At 34.9% G+C, this 18,227-nt stretch overlaps 1 protein-coding gene across 6 annotated transcripts in view; it reads right to left on the bottom strand.

The window, feature by feature from the left end:
- The window catches only part of LOC128230581 (GATOR complex protein Iml1-like), a 61,890-nt gene that overhangs the window by 40,133 nt on the left and 3,530 nt on the right, over positions 1-18,227 (bottom strand). For all 6 annotated transcript variants that reach the window (XM_052942992.1, XM_052942996.1, XM_052942991.1 and 3 more), the window contains exons 2-19: positions 16,396-16,483; positions 15,928-15,977; positions 15,121-15,209; positions 12,773-12,856; positions 11,671-11,720; positions 11,114-11,183; positions 10,282-10,422; positions 8,662-8,731; positions 7,677-7,749; positions 7,148-7,335; positions 6,622-6,756; positions 5,621-5,682; positions 5,071-5,144; positions 3,245-3,323; positions 2,933-2,975; positions 1,513-1,615; positions 1,028-1,275; positions 424-633 (exon numbers count right to left, since the gene is read on the bottom strand). In XM_052942992.1, the coding sequence (XP_052798952.1) occupies positions 424-633; positions 1,028-1,275; positions 1,513-1,615; positions 2,933-2,975; positions 3,245-3,323; positions 5,071-5,144; positions 5,621-5,682; positions 6,622-6,756; positions 7,148-7,335; positions 7,677-7,749; positions 8,662-8,731; positions 10,282-10,422; positions 11,114-11,183; positions 11,671-11,720; positions 12,773-12,856; positions 15,121-15,209; positions 15,928-15,977; positions 16,396-16,483 (1,857 nt within the window). The remainder of the gene's footprint in view (positions 1-423; positions 634-1,027; positions 1,276-1,512; positions 1,616-2,932; positions 2,976-3,244; positions 3,324-5,070; positions 5,145-5,620; positions 5,683-6,621; positions 6,757-7,147; positions 7,336-7,676; positions 7,750-8,661; positions 8,732-10,281; positions 10,423-11,113; positions 11,184-11,670; positions 11,721-12,772; positions 12,857-15,120; positions 15,210-15,927; positions 15,978-16,395; positions 16,484-18,227) is intronic.

The raw sequence follows: 18,227 nt of genomic DNA, 5'->3' as shown, positions 1-18,227 counted from the left end.
TCAAAAGGCCCGGGCCCCATTCACAAAAAGGAGAAAAAAACAATGATTTTACAAGTGTATGTCAGTTGTATGGATTTTATAAACATTTAATTGCACTACAGCAACATACTGATACATGTGTATGTTGGTTCTTGTCTTACATTATATCTCGAGAAACAGTGAGGACAACACCTGTCAAGTGCCATTATGTTCATACAATATGGATGTTATAACTGAAATATACCAAATCCATAAGGTGTCCAAGCTTCTCTAAAATCATATGAAAGACTAACGTTTGAGATTTTATGAATGAGAATTGGACATCATTTTGATAACAGGGACAATGTGATTGTGAATACCTTTCACTGAAAGCCTAAGCTTGCATGTCTCGATAACATCTAACATCAATGATGACATTTAAGGGTGAGAGAGACTTATATTTACCAGTAGGGAAGGCATGGACCCATCTGCGTCTGTTTGATGTCATTTTAAATTGCATGCGGGACGGCGCGAATGGGTTGATGAGAGCCCGGTGCCGCTTGTATTTGTGGAGGGACTTCCTGTGGGAGACAGGGGAGCCTGCACTACCAACGATCGGGCGCAGTGTCATGTAACTGTCGCCTTCTGTGGAACCGTAGGTATTACCTTGAATGCCTGCAATTTATTTTTTTCTTTAAAGGGACTAGACACCAGATGAAACGATTGCTCGTAAAAAAGGAAATTGTCAAAAACTAACATAAAACTGATATCATTTTGTACAACGCATTGAATTTTCGTTCTGATGTGTCACATCGCTAACAACACATACAGCAGTTTTTGTATATTTTTCAAATTTGAAATTTACTGAGGACCAGGTTGTCTACCACAGAAATTTAATAAAAAATTTTTTGGTATATGTATCTGTCCTTATCACATGAATTTCACATACACACTATAAACTGGGAATCATTATGCACTAATTTTAAATGGGTGAACTCAGCTCAAAATATTCTTTTAATGATGTAAAATGGACCTCATACTAGCTCATATTGACAATTCTAGGACCCACCTATGGCAGGGTAACAGCCGATCGAGGTCGAGATATCATCGTAACCGCTACTAGACTGTGACGGAATCGACATGGCCTTTGACACAAGAGTTGTCTCCGTTTTTTCCACAGGGAGACTTGAAATGTTGTCGGAAATCGTTCGATGCCGTTTCGCACGCAACATCTTGGCTTCCAGAACTGTGTGTGGCACTTGGTCCATGTTTCTTTCTGATCTCTGCTTTTTACCAAATTTGTTTGATCTTCCATACCTGGAGATAAAGGGTACAATTTTAAAATTTAATATACACAGAAATTTAAGTGAATACGTTGATTTCTTAAATCTTCAACAGCTTTTATCTCTCAATTTCATATCTTTCAATACAGTATGTGCATTCCGGCTAAATCAATATTCACAAGTCAATGCCGGTCGATTTTGTTTTTTAAAGAGTTTTATATTGAAATACCATCGCACAGTGGAATGACAGATTATATTCGTGTATACATACGTCATCATGGGTACATTCTTGGCTGGCAGCTTAAACACCTGGGCATCATATTCATCATAATCCACAAATGGAAAGTTATCATCGTCAGACCCACATGATAAATCTGAAACAAGAGTGAGAGTTGTCTAGTGGTATAAGTGTTTGCATCTGATTTAATGCGGCGTTCACACAGTGCCGATTATGGTTCCCGTTTGAGATCAGACAGCGCTACGACACGAAAAGCGAAAAAGTCGGATTACTATCCTCAATGATCTGGAATGTGTTTATCATTGTCTGAACGCAGTCGTATATGTTCGTAACAGAGTCCTACGGATCGGGAATGGTCCGGAGAGGTCGGCCAAGCACTCCTGACAGTTAGGTGCGTCCCGTAACATTAGGGAAACTCAGCCGATTTTGTCTAGTCAGATTACAATCGTGACTATGTCGTGACAGATTCGGTCGTTTTTTTACCATGACAAAGATACAAATCAGATCAGAATTGGCTTTAGAACGGGATAATCGGGACGAATTCTGCTGGAAACGGCTGGATCGGGACGCCTCCTGAACAATATGTTGTCGTGATTAAATAAATGTTTTTACAAATTTTAATAAAAGTTTGAATTTCCAGCCACGAATCACAGGATCTTGATCAGACTTTTGACACATTTTAATCGGGAATGGTCCTATCAAGGACGGCAGTAAAAATCCTGAATGTGTGACTTAGGCTTAAGAGGTCACAGGATCAAACCAAACCAGTGAAGTGTTCTCTTGGCCTCTCATAAAGGACCCGAAGTTCTCTATCTAACACATTTCATCTTTCTTCACAATTGAGCTAGTGTATATGAGCATCAACTAAATCAGAAATACAGGTGACATTAAAACATAAACAATGGTACTTTGTCTGCTAATTTTGTTGAGGTTGTCTTAATGAGTCATAACCAGTGGGCTGTGTTATAAAAACTGTTTATAATTTAATTTTCACTTTAATTTTCAGGTTATATACTTGTGTGTGTTTGTGTGTTTTTTAATTGATCTTGGGCAGTATTCATAAAGCATCTTATTGAAATTTTTCAACTTTGTGAAACATTGCTTCTTTCTTAGTTTAATTTTAAGAAAAGTTCGCATGTTTGTACACGAAAAATATGAAAATCAGCAAGAAAAAGGTTCAATTAATAAGAACATTTGAATATATATTTGTTGTCGAAAGTTGATAATCTCCAAGATGCTTTATGCCAAAATATGGACCCAGATCACAAATTTAAAACCTAGTTAAATATATTCACTTAACCGATGCTAATAATTAAATTAAATAATTACTTTAATAATTGCTTCTCTAGTTTTTAAATCCTGATAGTTGGACAAAAACCAAAAATCCTTCCCCCACCCCAACTCCAGATACTATCAAGCAATGAATGAAACATTTCTGTTTTAAGAAACTTACTGTCTTGTTCTCTTGGAAGCTCTTTCACTTTCTTCATTTCAAACTGAAACACAAAGGCAACCTGCAAATATTTGTTCTTAAAGAGAATAACATTCAATACTTTTTAAGGCCACTTTCATACAATACCTAAAACTAAATTCAAAACATTTGAACTTTCAAGTCAGTAAAAGGGAATCTTATGGTGTTTTTTTAAGAAATTACATATTAATATTTATTCTCTGAAACATTAATATAGCCTTATATACATATAATGGAACATTTTTGGAAATACTCTTTTAAGCATAAAGTGGATAAAGCAGCATTTTAACTTACAATTTCCGGAGGAATCTTGATTCTAGGCACAAATGTCTTGTTGGAGTAGAACTGTATTTGATTCTTAGATGTATAGAAGCTGAAATAAAGAAGCAAATTGATCATTACGATCAGCGAATAACCAGTACCGTATTTTCCCGACTATAAGGCGATCCGCTTATAAGACGACCCCCCTACTTTGCCCATGCAATCTGGTGTTTTTGTCTAGACTCGTTTATAAGACGGGTCGATTTTTAAAGCAAATCCAGCACTTGAAAGTCTGTGATAATGTTCAAGCTTAACAGTCAAATATCAACTAAATTTGTTCATTTACTTGGGATTATTGATTTTTATTTTCCGATGGAATGGTATGTTTGAACCAGCCTAGACGCAATTTTGGGATTTAAGTGGGTTCATACGGTATTTGATTGACCTATTTAAATACAAACCATTGCAGTGCATCTTTGATCTTTACACAGCTTCTGCTGTGACGTCATAAATTGTACTGTTTGATCTGCAGCCGACAAACAGAACAAAATTCCATTACATGTGTTAATGAGTTATATTTTCGCAAGTGTTCGTTTGGATTGCAGTTGATGGGACTTAAATTTTGAGTAATAAATAACCATTGATGATTGCGGATAAATTTATGTAACGATTAATGAAATATGTATTGAAATCTGCTAGTTACATGCATGTGCATATGATATATGCAAAGCCTTATAGTAAGGAAAAAGTAAGTTTTATTTACGACAGAAATAATAACAATGTATTTAAAAAAAAAATAATGTCAAAATATTTTTATTTTAAAGGTAACAATTAAAATATGTCTCCTGTGAAAACAACGTGTTTGGACCGATAACATGTGTTATATTGAGTGTTCATCGTAGCGAAACAAAGCAGATCTATGGTCGTCTTAATCCGATGGGTGTGATCGTGTCACTTTTATTGGGGTGTCATCCACAGACAATAAATCAGTCAGTTGAATACCTTATGTTGAATATTCCTGATTATGACTCTATTCTGTATGAAATTCTTATAGACTCCCCTATAAGAAGGGTCAAAATCAGGACCAAATTTCCCCGTCTTATAGTCGAGAAAATACGGTACATGTATTGGTAAAGATGTTTTTTTAACAATTACTGTATCATCATTATTATTTCCTATGATGTGCGTAAGTGACATGTGCTTTCTTGTACCCATATGTATAAAGAAATACCAATGATGTGCAATAGATTGAAGAAACCCAGCCCCAATACTAGGAAAATACTTAAGTCAAATCTCAGTCTCAACTCATTTTATCACATAACATAAAGTGACTCAAAATCTTGAATGTTTTTACCCTTTTTAAAAAGCACATTCTCTCATAGAATATGTAAATTAAAGGTTTTAATCCATATTCCTAAGAACATATATTACCAGTATACAGCATGAAATGTAATTGAGTACAACTCATTGGTTTTGAAAAATTTCTTGAGTACTTTTTATGCTCTTGATTTTTTTTTCTTTCAAACATTTACAAGAAACTTTGATCAACTTATTTTAAGAGAAAATATGCTTTTAGAAAGAGTAAAAACATACAAATGTCTTATCGTATCATGCTCTCATGTGAAAAAATGAGTTGAGATTGTGATTTGACTTAAGAATTTTTGTGATATTGGGGCCAGGTCAAAGGAGTTTCAAGAAAATAAAAGGAAAGTGAAAGTAGGATTATCTTGTACCACCACAATCAGCATGTAGCTTGGACTTTTTCTGGCCTTGGAGAAAATCTACTTTTTTTATCGCTGATAGACTAGTGCGAACTCCGACCATTAACCTTTACTAGAAACTAACGATTACAATCTTACCTATGATTCATCCAGTGTGGTATGTTGTAGTCATCTCCGACTTCGGCCATCATTCCCTGGCTCTTGCTGTGAAACTGGAGGGAAAATATCACAATCATCATTAAACATTGACATTAAACATTCTCTTTATTAAACACCCACACTTGGTATAAAATGAATACTTTGAACAAATTAACAGCCTTACAAAATACCATTGCTTGGTTTTGGTTTTTTTACTTTTTAATATATAGTTTTTAAGTCGTTTCACTTTTTTTTTACAAATCACAGTTAAACCTTGTTGGCTCGAACTCCCAGGGACCAGCTAAAATACCTCAGGCCTTGGAAAATTTGAGCCAAGAAGGGATGCTTACATTCAGTATAATGAAATCGGTCCTTAACATCGAGTTCATGCCAACAAGAATTTCGAGCCAAGCAAGTTGAAGCCAACAAGGTTTGACTGTATTGTCTTAATTCATTACCTAAAAACTAGTTTAACTTACTGTAAAAAAAATCTGAAAATATTCTAACCACCTATACTTTATGCTTTAATCAAATGTTTTTTAAAACGCACCTTGAATAGTGGGGCAGCATGGAGGGGCTGTTCTCCCATACACACCAAGTCACTGCCTATACCTGTGGAAAAAGAATAATAATGGTCAGAGTGATCTAGTGGTATAGGTGAGAGACCCTAAGAGATTGTTTGTTCGATCCCCAACAGAGACATTTTCTCCTGGACACTTTATATAGACACCAGCAATGGTTTCTACCGTGGAAATGGATTCGAGTGTGTTTCTGTAAGCTATCAGCTTTCATTACAATCAAGCATAATTGAATTAATTTTATAAAAGAATAGGGCACATCTATGTTGAGACATTCATCAGAACATTCTCAATTAAAACTAAATTGATGTTTATTACTCTCATATTTTTAACTTCTGTGAAAGCAGTCTAAAACTGTTTATTGGTTTAACTTTGTGCCACATCAAATTATTTTGATAGAGTGATAGAGATAAAAAACAATAATTATCAAATTCTTTGATAGCAGTTTCTCAAACAATTCCATTTGTTTATGAAAAGTTCTCGCATCATTCTCATGGTATTGATTATGGTAGGTGTGAAGTAGGAATTGAGTTGAGCAAGGCTTTCATTTCAAGTGTTGCAGTGAAATATTATGTTGTTCTCATTGCAATGTGAATAAAAATTCACAGTTGTAACAGATTTTGGTTCCCATGTTGCTAAATAAGAGTGCTGCAACATTCACTATGCTGTTAAAAGTGGTTTGAAAAAAACTTTACCAAAATGAAGTTACAACGTTGTGTTTCTCTGTGATTTTCCCCAATGAATTTTACATTTTTCTTAAATTTTAGCATATATCAAACAGAACATTTTATTATTTTCAGTGTAATAACTAAATCTATTTTACTCATGATCACAGAAAATGATATTATGGCGACTGAACTTTGACCTTTAAGTTAGACACCTCCTTCTTAGATATCCTCCTTCTCTTTTAATTTAAATAATTCTACATGCTTTTGAAGACAAAATCTCACTGACAGTGTTTTAAGCTACATACCACAGTCAATCGTTCTCTGTTTTGTGATGTTGGTCAGCTCCCTGTCCACTTCAAACACCCCCGCCCCAGGCGTAATCACCACGGCAACTTTTCCCGTACGGTCAAAGTTACGGTCATAGTAGTAACGTTCAAACACTGGAATGAGCATAGATAAAACATATCAGTACAAAATGGCAGTTGACCATTTAAAAAAAACAAATTTGGTTCAAGACATTTCATTATACAATGCTTAAACACAAGTGTTACTACGTACTTTCTACATTAAATACAAAACAGAAGCCTTGATTTTCATGATTGTGCACAACACTAACAATATGCCTTTTTCAAATCTCCTATCTTTTCTGTTTAAGAGGTCATAACATTGAAAATATTCCTGTCCCTCAAAGCAATGGTCTTACCATGGGAATGGCTATTTTACTTTGAATGCAGTAAACTATGATAACAAATTTTATTGGACATCATTTGACATTTTTCTGCTTGTTGTTTTTTTTTTAAAATTAATACAATGGATAAATCCTACACTTACAGTTCAAGGTCATATTTAATGTTTCCAGGAAGTTTCCTTGAGCCGCTGTGGAGTTCTTTGCCTTGGGGACCTTGAAACCAGGACGGTCGTGATAGTTGAGAACTCGCTTTGGGTATTCGTAAAAGTTCTTACGAAGCTGTTTAATGGTACCTGTCCATTCATCATAACGCTCGTTCTGTACAACGATTCTGAAACACAGTGGGTTCCACTTGATGCCATACAGTTCAAAGACTGAAACTGTTGTATTTTTAGAATGTATAAAATAAAGAAAAACTGTAATTATGATCACGTAATATCTTGGAATGTTAAGAGGCATTATTCACTCTTGTTGGCACGATGTCAAGCTAAAGCATAGTAATATATTGTTGAGGTAACTGGTGTTCCACAAGGGATTGCCTTTTTCTGCAGATACAAGCCCGAAAGTGATGAACAGGTAAGCCATCTAAATTAAATTTGTTTTTCCAGTCATAGCATTAAAATCAGGTGATACACAGTCCGATGATTGTTTAAATACCACAAGAGAACAAACCTATAGAAATCTTCATAGAACCTGCCCATGTGATCTTGTTGTAAGCAATCCTGCATGTAGGGGGGAAATTCATCTGAAATTTTCATTAAACACTTGTATACTGTTCAAAAACACATTCATAAATCCAATTTAGTGAGAAATTCAAAACAAAAGCTAAAGGTTAATTCAAATCTTATTCTGGTTTTTTTTTCTCATTGACCAATAGGCATAACTAATAACTAACAAGAGCACGGCACAGGGAATGACTAACACCTCGGCAATTATCCAACAGACATGACCTCGGAAATATATAAAAACATACTGAAAACATGTTGTTTGTGTTTTCAACCGTCAATGGACATATTTTATGTTTTAGGGAGGAGAAGTATTGACGTTATACCGGTCCTATATGGGCCCAAGATTCTCCAAAGTGTTATTAAGACAAATCAAAATCATTCATTCCCGTACATTGTTTACATTATCCAGTCGCTATTGTAAGTGTAATGATAATTGAGTTTATAATCAGCAGCCTCATCATATTTCTTTATATCTTGAAGCCTTTTTTAAAGGTCTATCCCGAAGCTTGCCGGAGATGGACAAGTGTTGTTACGATGGAGCGAATGTCATCACTCATCATTGTTGCTAGTCAAACAAGAGAGAAACTTGGCAATTGTTTAAAACAGACTAATGAGCTTGGCTATACATGTGGATTTTTTCATTTGTATATCTTGAACAGTTTTGGATTATTTGCAAGGTTTTTGCACAACGAGGCTAACGATGACGCCAACACCAAGGCTATGATGACAAATCATCTTCTATCCCTTGAAAAATAGACCAGCTAAGAAAATTGTGGCCAATGATGGATATTTCATGCTTCATCGTAATATCATCGCAATATCATCACTAATATCATTAGCATTCTAAACAACACTGACAACACCAAGACTATGTCTTATGACATATAATGGCATGGAACGTGCATTTGTGATATAACAACTTTCCATACCTCGTGACTGTGCATCGTAGAATGTCCTTGAAAACATCACAATAGACACATCATGGAGGCAGTTTTGTTCCTGTAATAGAAAAAATTAACACTACATGTATGGTAAGCTGTCATCAAAAATAGACATTGGAGGAACAGTGGGCTGTTTAATCACGTCCGACTGTAATATATTGATTTCGAACTTAACAAGCGGAACAATGATTTTCCTATTTCCCCCGCATGCAGACTTTCTTATAAGGAATATAAATACCAAAATAAGATTAAAAGCTGTAACTTGCATAAAAATATAATGTTTATTACAAAGAAACAAAAGCTGTTCAAGTTTTGCTTGCTTACAACACAGTTTCACAGACCGATGGTTATGACACCTAGGTTTTGACAATATTTTTATTGTTTGTTAAAAACAAGCGGCCCAAAAGGGCCTATGCTCTACTGGCATGGCTTTTGTGGTCATATCAATCCAGAGCATGTATGTATGGGTAAAAGGCAACAGACATATAGTTTATGTTTTGTGTTTGGGTTACCTGAAAACATAGCACGTTCAACATCTGAGCCCAGAAAGTATTGTAAGCAGATTAGTTGCATGAACTATTTTAGTATGTGCCAAGTAAAAGTCATCTGACAAAAAAAAAAAATGCTTTCAAAACTGTACTCATAGTAAAAATTTCTGTAGTTTTAAAAGTTAAAAAAAAGTTGGTCAAAAGGTCAAAGTCAAGGGCATCCTAGGACAACATTGATCAATTTGAACAAACATTCACAATCAATTGTGCTGAGATGGATGCACGAACACACAAAAAGATTTTCAAACCTTTCCAGATTTATGTTAACCAAACCTGTGAACCCTGGGTGTGGCCAGTAATGACACCAGGTGCCTAACTTAAACATTCACAACCAAATTTGTTAAGATGAATGCGCAAACTACAGAACTTAAAGCTAAAAAATGGCCTTTGGGCTTTCAACAAGAACAAGGCAGAGTAATTCACAAAATCAACTGCAGAAGCAAAAAGCAAATTGTCTCTCAAAATCCTAGACTTGCAAATTGTCTCCCTTAACTCTAGACTTGAATTTACATATACATGTAAACTTGGCTAAAAATAGAATTCGCTCATGCAGACCTGGCTAAAAATAGATAGCATTTCTTTAAAACATTCATGGCCCATAATCTAGGCATTCATGGGCGGATCTTGCTGGTTTTCGAAAGGAACCAAGCTCTAATGGATATCTAGATACTGTACAAGTTTCATCGAGATACAATCAAAACTGAAGACTGTATCATGTTCACAACCAATTGTATACACAATAGCATTTTTTTATACTATCAAGGGCCATAATCTAGGCATGCATGGGTTGATCTGGCTGGTTTTCGAAAGAAACCGAGCTCTAATGGATATCTAGATACTGTACAAGTTTCATCGAGATACAATCAAAACTGAAGACTGTATCGTGTTCACAAGCAATTGTTTACAGACGCACGAACGCACAGACGCACGGATGCACATACTACGTACACATTACCATCGCATAAGCTCTTCTGGCCTTTGGCCAGTAGAGCTACTTTGGCCAGTAGAGCTAAAAAATGAAAAATATAATTAAATTCATAACAAGATAAGAAATTTCTACCTTCCATTTTGCATACAGGTCACATAGGAAGCCGTTCACAGCCTTCTCGAAGTACAGATCCCCGTTAATATCAAACTCCCACATCTCGGAGCTCATCTGAATGAACACCTGAACCACTGCAGTAGACGAACGGAACACTATCTGTAAAAATATGTTTAATTATGTGTTTAAGAATATGAATATTTTCCTGAGTAAGTCATTAAGAAGAAGAGGATGTCCACTCTTCTCTCTTTCCTCAGTCAAAAAATGGGCATAACTCAACAATTTTTTTTACGACAATGAAGTAAAAAGCTGAAATAAATGAAAGAGAATTGTCATTGATGGCATCTGTACCAGGTTTCATGTGAAAACCTTGAATGGTTTAATGGCTATGGCCAAATAATAAAGTTGTTCATGACACTATCACATTGTAAGACAATACCAAGACCTTATTCTTAAAAAAAGTCATTTAAATGACAATTACAAATACCATAACAGAAATATTAACTCTGACCACTAGTTATTATCATTCTTCCCAAATCACTCTCTCACTGAACCTCTCTGCTCCACACCGCAACTCACCAATCGACCCCACATATGACCCTCTCTCCTCTACACCACAACTCACCCTTGTGTCCTCTGAAATCGACCCCACACATGACCTCCTCTACACCACAACTCACCCTTGTGTCCTCTGAAATCACCTCACATATGACCCTCTCCTCTATACCACAACTCACCCTTGTGTCCTCTGAAATCACCCCACACGTGACCCTCTCTCCTCTACACCACAACTCACCCTTGTGTCCTCTGAAATCACCCCACACATGACCTCCTCTATACCACAACTCACCCTTGTGTCCTCTGAAATCACCCCACACGTGACCCTCTCTCCTCTACACCACAACTCGTTTACCTGTGCCCTGAAAGAACCAACAATTCAAGCATAACAGTAATCAAAATTTGCACCAAAGGAAAAAAAACATTAAAAAAAAAATTGGGGGCTTTAAAAGTTGATTTTTATTAAGATTTATGTAGAATCAGGCTTGTCTGGTTTAAGGTATTCTACATGAAATTATAATATATAATTCACACAAACACTTTCTTACCTTCTTTTAACATTTATATCTAACCATTTTGGCACCATGCCTTCAGCAGTAAATAAATATCAAGCAAATAAAGTAATTGACATCAATGTCATACATTTTTTAATGATGGCCCCAAGTGACACATACATATGAATATTACTAGTGATATAATATAGCCCATAAGAAATCAAACTGTTTTTTATATAACAAGGCCATTAACACAGGTTTAAGGTTTACAATTTACTGAACTCTTTTGTTAAGGTTTTCACCTATATAATTTGAATGTGAAAGTTTAATTCATACTAAATTACACTACACTGACCTCATTTCACAGAAGTCAATTTTCTTGTTTAGATAAACGCATGTCCCTATCTGAAAAAAAATTGCAAACTGAATCATAATGGAACATAAATGTGCATCTCTTGAATGACATTTCTTGAAGATATTTCGAAGCCTTTGAACTGCATTTCAGGGCATGTTTCTTAACGTTCAGCCAGGCCCCAACTTCTAGAAAGTTCTTAAGTCGGTCATAGGATCAAGCTAATTAAATTATTTTTGTTAATGTTTACTTTGTGTTATATTCCCATTTTGAAGAGTTCTGATACTTTAAATGAAATTATCTTTGTTAAAATCACTATATAGAGGATAATTGTTCGTTTCCGTGTAAGATCATAATATATTTCACAGTGTGAGCACCAAAGCTAATATTTACTTTTGGTGTTCACAAGGAGAAATATATTGCAAACTGAAACTAAACCCTACAATTTTTCTGTTAATTGTATGCCTAAAAAGGATATAAAGTGACATTTAATTGTATTTTTTAAGAAAAGCCTGCCAAATTGTATGGAAATATACGCCAATTTGGAAATTTGAAATTGTGTCAAAGCTGTGTGAGCGCTGACATTTGATTTGAAAATGATAGTGGACTTAAAATGTCAAAACAGTGAAAAATATAATTTAATTTTACTGATAAATTTCGATAAATGGCCGGAAAGCATATAAGACAAATCATTTTATCATTTGTAAAATCATCATATTTAACAATATTTAAATACTTAAGTTTGTAAGGCTTAAGAGTTTTTGAAAAATGTGAGCAAGAAATGAAGTAAATGTTGACAATTTACAAGAGTTTTATGTTAACTACGGTATTGTAATAACATAACTCAAATTCATCTTATACATATAAATGTATCTCAGGGTGAGTTTTTTTTTCAAATATATATATTTAAACAGTGTTCTCAATAAGAACCGGCTGCCGACCAAAATGGACGTTTCAAATGGCAATTGAGCCGGTTCAAATTTGAAATACTAAATGAATTTTAAATAGAATAAGTAGAAGCTGGTCGGTTACTTTACTCTTTGAGACGGTTCAACTGAAACTTATTAAGAACCCTGTATAAAAAAATATTATATAAACAAGATACCATGTTATTTCTGAATCTGTTCATGTCACTCCTGCTGTAATACTGGTCCTTGAACAAGACTTCAACAAGATCTGCTGTGACCTCCTGCAATGTATAAACTAGTGTATGAAAATTTGCTATATATAATCGAATCGAATCAGACCCAGCATTTCGATTTACTATCGGACAATAATCGAAAGTTCATAATATCAGTAAGGAATACATTCTTTACACATACGAGGGCTGTCCAGAAAGTCCGTGCATACGATCTATAAATATGCCTGCTATGGTAATTGTGAAACATTATCTACATGATTTAAAACAACAAATATATTTGCACCAATCAAGAAAATTTGATTTATTTTCGTTGATAAGTACAGAAATAACACCGTATCAAAGTCACCAATAAACACATGGACGGCGCACTTTGATCACAACGTTGACGTCACGGGACGTGAAGAAGGCGTTTTATATATTGCTAGTGTTCATTCCTTTTCGAAATATTCACCCCAATGTGCGATACATTTCCTATGCCTCTCAACCAACTTGCTGAAAATACCCAAGTACCAGGTTCGATCGTATGATCGTACAATGGAACGGACGGCCATGCGTAAATGGTCTAGATTTTCATATCTGTTTTCGCGTAAGTCTGCTTTAAGCCTAGGAAAGACTGCAAAGTCCGTGGGTGCAAGATCCGGACTGTACGGAGCGTGTTGAAGTCTGTTGAAACCCAGAAAATTGATTATGAGTAGAGTTTCCTGACAGCGGTGCGCTGGTGCATTATCTTGGTGAAATAACATAGCATCCAAATTCATCTCGGGCCTTTTCTTCCGAAGTGCATCCATCAAATCCGCGAAAGAAACTGTTTCCCTTTACACTGAAACTGGCGCAGAAATTTGCCCGACAATTCGCTTTTCTTTTTCTTCAGGTTTTAGCTAACGTGGCATCCACCTTGTTCATTTGAAGTTCAGATATTAAAATATTGTGAATCACAGAACGCCCTAAACCCAGTATGTCACTTATTTCGCATACTGTCCTCAGATGGTCGTCGTTAATAAGGGTGGCGACCTGCTGTACATTGGCGGCATCTGTAGATTTCTGCCGTCCGCTTCTTGGCATATCGGCGACGTTTGTCTCGCTGTGTCGAAACGGTCGTGCCACTTAAATACAAGGCGTCAGCTACAAGTACTGCCTGTATTTCCACTGCAAATAAACTTCCATGCGTCATTAGGAGTTATTACGGCGTTTACACAAAACTTTATGACGCTACGCTGCTCCGTTCGCTCATTCGACGTCAATTTATCAAATATCACTTGGTTAGCTTAACTTCCGTTCAAACACGCACTTTTAACCCTATTACGTCAAAAATTATACCAGCAACGCGTTCAGTAAAGATGTTTGCGGCGAACCTATGCTGTTTGGTTTCCCGCTTAACTTTTATGCGCTGCGTTGCAACAGGGATACAAAACAAAACAATCGCAAGCGTTTTGTAAATGCTCGCCTGACTGAACACACTGCTGATGCCACGAAATATGTATTTTTGACATCACGTTTAAATGATTTCACGCCAAAGTAGTGAAAATATAACAGTTCTTTTAACATTGGTTACTGCAAAAAAAAGTGCGCCGTAGGAGGAAGGGTTGGGTTGTTATGGCAACAGAAATATAGCAACTAATTTTAATTCATAATTTTATTTTGGTTTTACTTTAAGTGTAGATTTTAAATTATTTATAGGATAATTTTTAAGACTAACACTCCAATATTATTATCATATTTATCCTTGTGCACGGACTTTTCAGACAGCCCTCGTAGTATCATCATGATCATTTAAATGGTTAAACCTGGAATCAGTATTAGTGATGCTATAGTAATGTTTTTTGCTACAGAAAGTAAATTTTCATAACCTTTTTTTGCCTTAAATAACTTAAAGAAAAAATATAACAACACAACACATACTTAATAATTGCACATCCATTGCAAAATGATGCACACCTCAAGTAAGTTATCTTAGCATTTTATCCAAATTAAATATTTGTTAACCAGATTAACATTCAATAAAATGTTATATTGAACATGTCATTAGAATATCTTAATTTCATAAAACTTTCACAAAAAAGTAAATGAGTTAATTACAAACGATACCAAAAAAGTTTCAAAAACAGAATGCATCGAGCCGGGATCCCCGGTATTTGCAGGTAAGACCGGGCCTACTACACCATAGAGACAGGTTATTGAAGAAAGTTTTATGAAATATATTAAAAAAAAGTGAAGTAAAAATAAAATGAGTCGCATCACAGGCAGTGACTTTTGGCAAATATCCCTTTACTCGGCACAAATTTCACATCCACCTACAATTGTTGACATATTACCTCTTTATCCACCTTGTTAATGATGACATTCTTGTAGGCTTTAAGCTGAAAGGCCGCAGCGATTGATTGCTCAATGCTCACAACACTATCTGAAATCATATTTGTCATGAAAACACATTTGCAGAATAGCATTACAAATCCCTGGCTATGTTTAATAAATAGTCTGTGGCCATGTTTACGAACAGGCTCAAGTACAAGTCCAAACTCAGACTATAAAAGCACTTTTATTAAATTACAAAGAATCATGTTTATTCCATTCATTTTACAAAAAAGTGAATAATTGAACAAGTTTGAACAGTTAAAAAATTCAGCAAATTTCACCATCAAAACTCAACTAGAAATAAAACAATAATAAAATAAGCATTAATGTTTTGGCAATTTGATCTTTGAGTCTGAATTCAGACTTGAGAATGTTCATAATCATGGCCATAGGTATCCATAAAATTACACTATTCTGGCTCTATTGTGTGTTTATGATAAAAAACAGTAACAAACATAATCACAGTCAGACTTTAAAATGTCTGGGTGCATATCTATTGCAGTTGTTACACATTTAATGATTAGATACTTTATGACAAGAACAATGTCACATTCATATTTATACTTTTTTCTATTCAGTAATGCACGAAAGGATTACCCAGTCTATGGTTCATTTTGTTTTGTAATCCATCCCTTAAGTTTATTTCCCTGTAGCTATTTTAAACATGCAATTACAGGCTTCTGTTAACACTTTTTTACCAGAAAATTTGTTTCAAATTGCTAACTACTTTAAAATTCACGTAATCAGAGTTCTTTTACTTTGGTTACCTTTTTGTCCAAAATCTTCCTGCAAATTATTCACTTGCAACAGGAGACGGCTGAAATAATTCAAACATAACATACTTTTTATTCAAAATAATACATCATTAAAACAAATTTGTAAAATAATTAAATGAAAAATTGGTCATTTAAGTTGAATTGCAAAAACATGTTAGCAATAGAAGTATCCAAAGATATAACAAGAGCAAATATTGAATCTAGAGTTGTGGGACTTGCTAAATGTACATATCCCAAATAATTTCCTGCATAATGAACATAATAGGTTAAGAGACTGGCATTTTTTTTTGCAAAAAAAGGTTTATAGAACAGTGATAAGATTTCTAATATATAACATATTAGAAATCTTATCACTGTTCTATAAACCATTTCTTTTAAATTATTGTTATATAATTACCTATTCAATTTTGGTTGAAAAGAAGATAGGGAGCTATTGTCTGTCATGAAAAACTGGTATACCTGTACTCCTCCTCAGGGTGGTAGATTTCCACCACATCTCCAATCACAATGTCTGGAACTTCACGTGGGTTAAGAGAGATTTCTTCTCCTGGAAGGTAAAAAAAAATCATTTTAAAATTATAGTGTGCATGATACAAGTTGTAGGGTGAACGTGAAAAGGTTCTTAGTGACAATAAATAAAAAAGCAGTTAAAACCTTTTTGCTTTCATATGAGGATCTATATCCTTATTTTATAACATAGCACTTTGGTTAAAACTCATTTGCCAAGTGTCCTCCCACTTTCCAATGCAGTAAGGTCATCTTGGAGTTCACATCTGTCCTGGTCACTAAAGATGACCTGTTCAAAACTGTATGTTGTTTGCAAATTAGTTAGTCAATGATTGAGAATACCAATTCTGGAGGCTGATGTAAGCATAAAGATAACAACAACAAAAGTATTATATCCTGAGGAACACTAAAGCAAACACTAGTTGTCTTTGATATTTCCACAAAAATTTAGGACAAGTCGCTGGGTGTTTTCAACCCCAAGACTTTTCAACCTTTGTCATTTGGTAAATCAAAGAATGTTCAACCCCTTTGTCAAAATTTTCATCAAATGGTATTACCAAACATGACAGAGGATTCATTATTAGACCATGTCAAACTGAGGAGTTAAATAATCCTTCTTAGTCAAAATTTGTTAGGACTGAAACCATCTTGAGAACTGTGTAGTCAAAGCCCATACAATGGAGGGCTTTAGGTGTACAGTGTTGTACTAGGCCCTTCACCAAATTCCAGCAGAAGCAGTAAAACTTTATGGTTCGCCTTCTCTTGTAATCAAAAGCAGTCCCAGAGTCAGTTTTACTTTCAGTTTATAATTTTGTACTCAATCTGCTGCATAAGATTGATTTCACAGGCTCATTTGGATAAGTTAAGCAAAATCATAAATCAATTCAAAATAATGGTGTCGGGTCAAAAAGGCCCAGTACCAGAAAGGCCTAGTCCAAAAAGGCCCACTTTGAATTCAAAGAAAACACCTAAAAACAGTGGAGTGGATTGGACTTTGATTGGATTAGTGGTGTGTAGTAAATGGGATGATAATTATTAGTATATCCCATTACTGGTTACATTTCGTCTTTTATGTTGCACAGTTAGATACAGTCGATTAAGGGATTCCGAATCAGTAAGGACAAATCCAGTGCTGTATAAATATTAGGATAGTCAGTTAAATGAAACAATACATGTTCAGGAGCTCATATATATGGACTAGATTTTTATTACTTTCAAATTATGATGAGACTTCTGAAGTCCATATATCTTGTTGTCTAAATATACACACTCGTTGTAGGAATTCCGAATCAATTGAAGGTGTTTAGGATAATGTGATATGTTAGGCTGTTTTATCCAATCACTGCATCTTCTGTTCTCTGAAGTTGGGGGTCGTTTCAAAATCAACTTGAACTGTCAAACACATGTCGAAACAAACATGGAAAAGGCCAAAGAATTTTTTTTCTTTGATTCTAATGCGGACTTTAAAAATTAAATTGGGTGTTTGGGTGGATTTTATTTAGAAACTAGACTTGCAAATTGTCTCCCTTAACTCTAGACTTGAATTTACATGTACATGTAAACTTGGCTAAAAATAGATTTCGCTCATGCAGACCTGGCTAAAAATAGAAAGCATTTCTTTAAAACTTTCATGGCCTATAATCTAGGCATTTATTGACGGATCTGGCTGGTTTTCGAAAGGAACCGAGCTCTAATGGATATCTATATACTGTACAAGTTTCATCGAGATACAATCAAAACTGAAGACTGTATCGTGTTCACAAGCAATTGTTTACAGGCGCACG

Source organism: Mya arenaria, chromosome 4, assembly GCF_026914265.1.
Source record: "Mya arenaria isolate MELC-2E11 chromosome 4, ASM2691426v1".
NCBI classification, from domain to species: domain Eukaryota; kingdom Metazoa; phylum Mollusca; class Bivalvia; order Myida; family Myidae; genus Mya; species Mya arenaria.
This window is presented reverse-complemented; position numbering and strand designations above follow the sequence as displayed.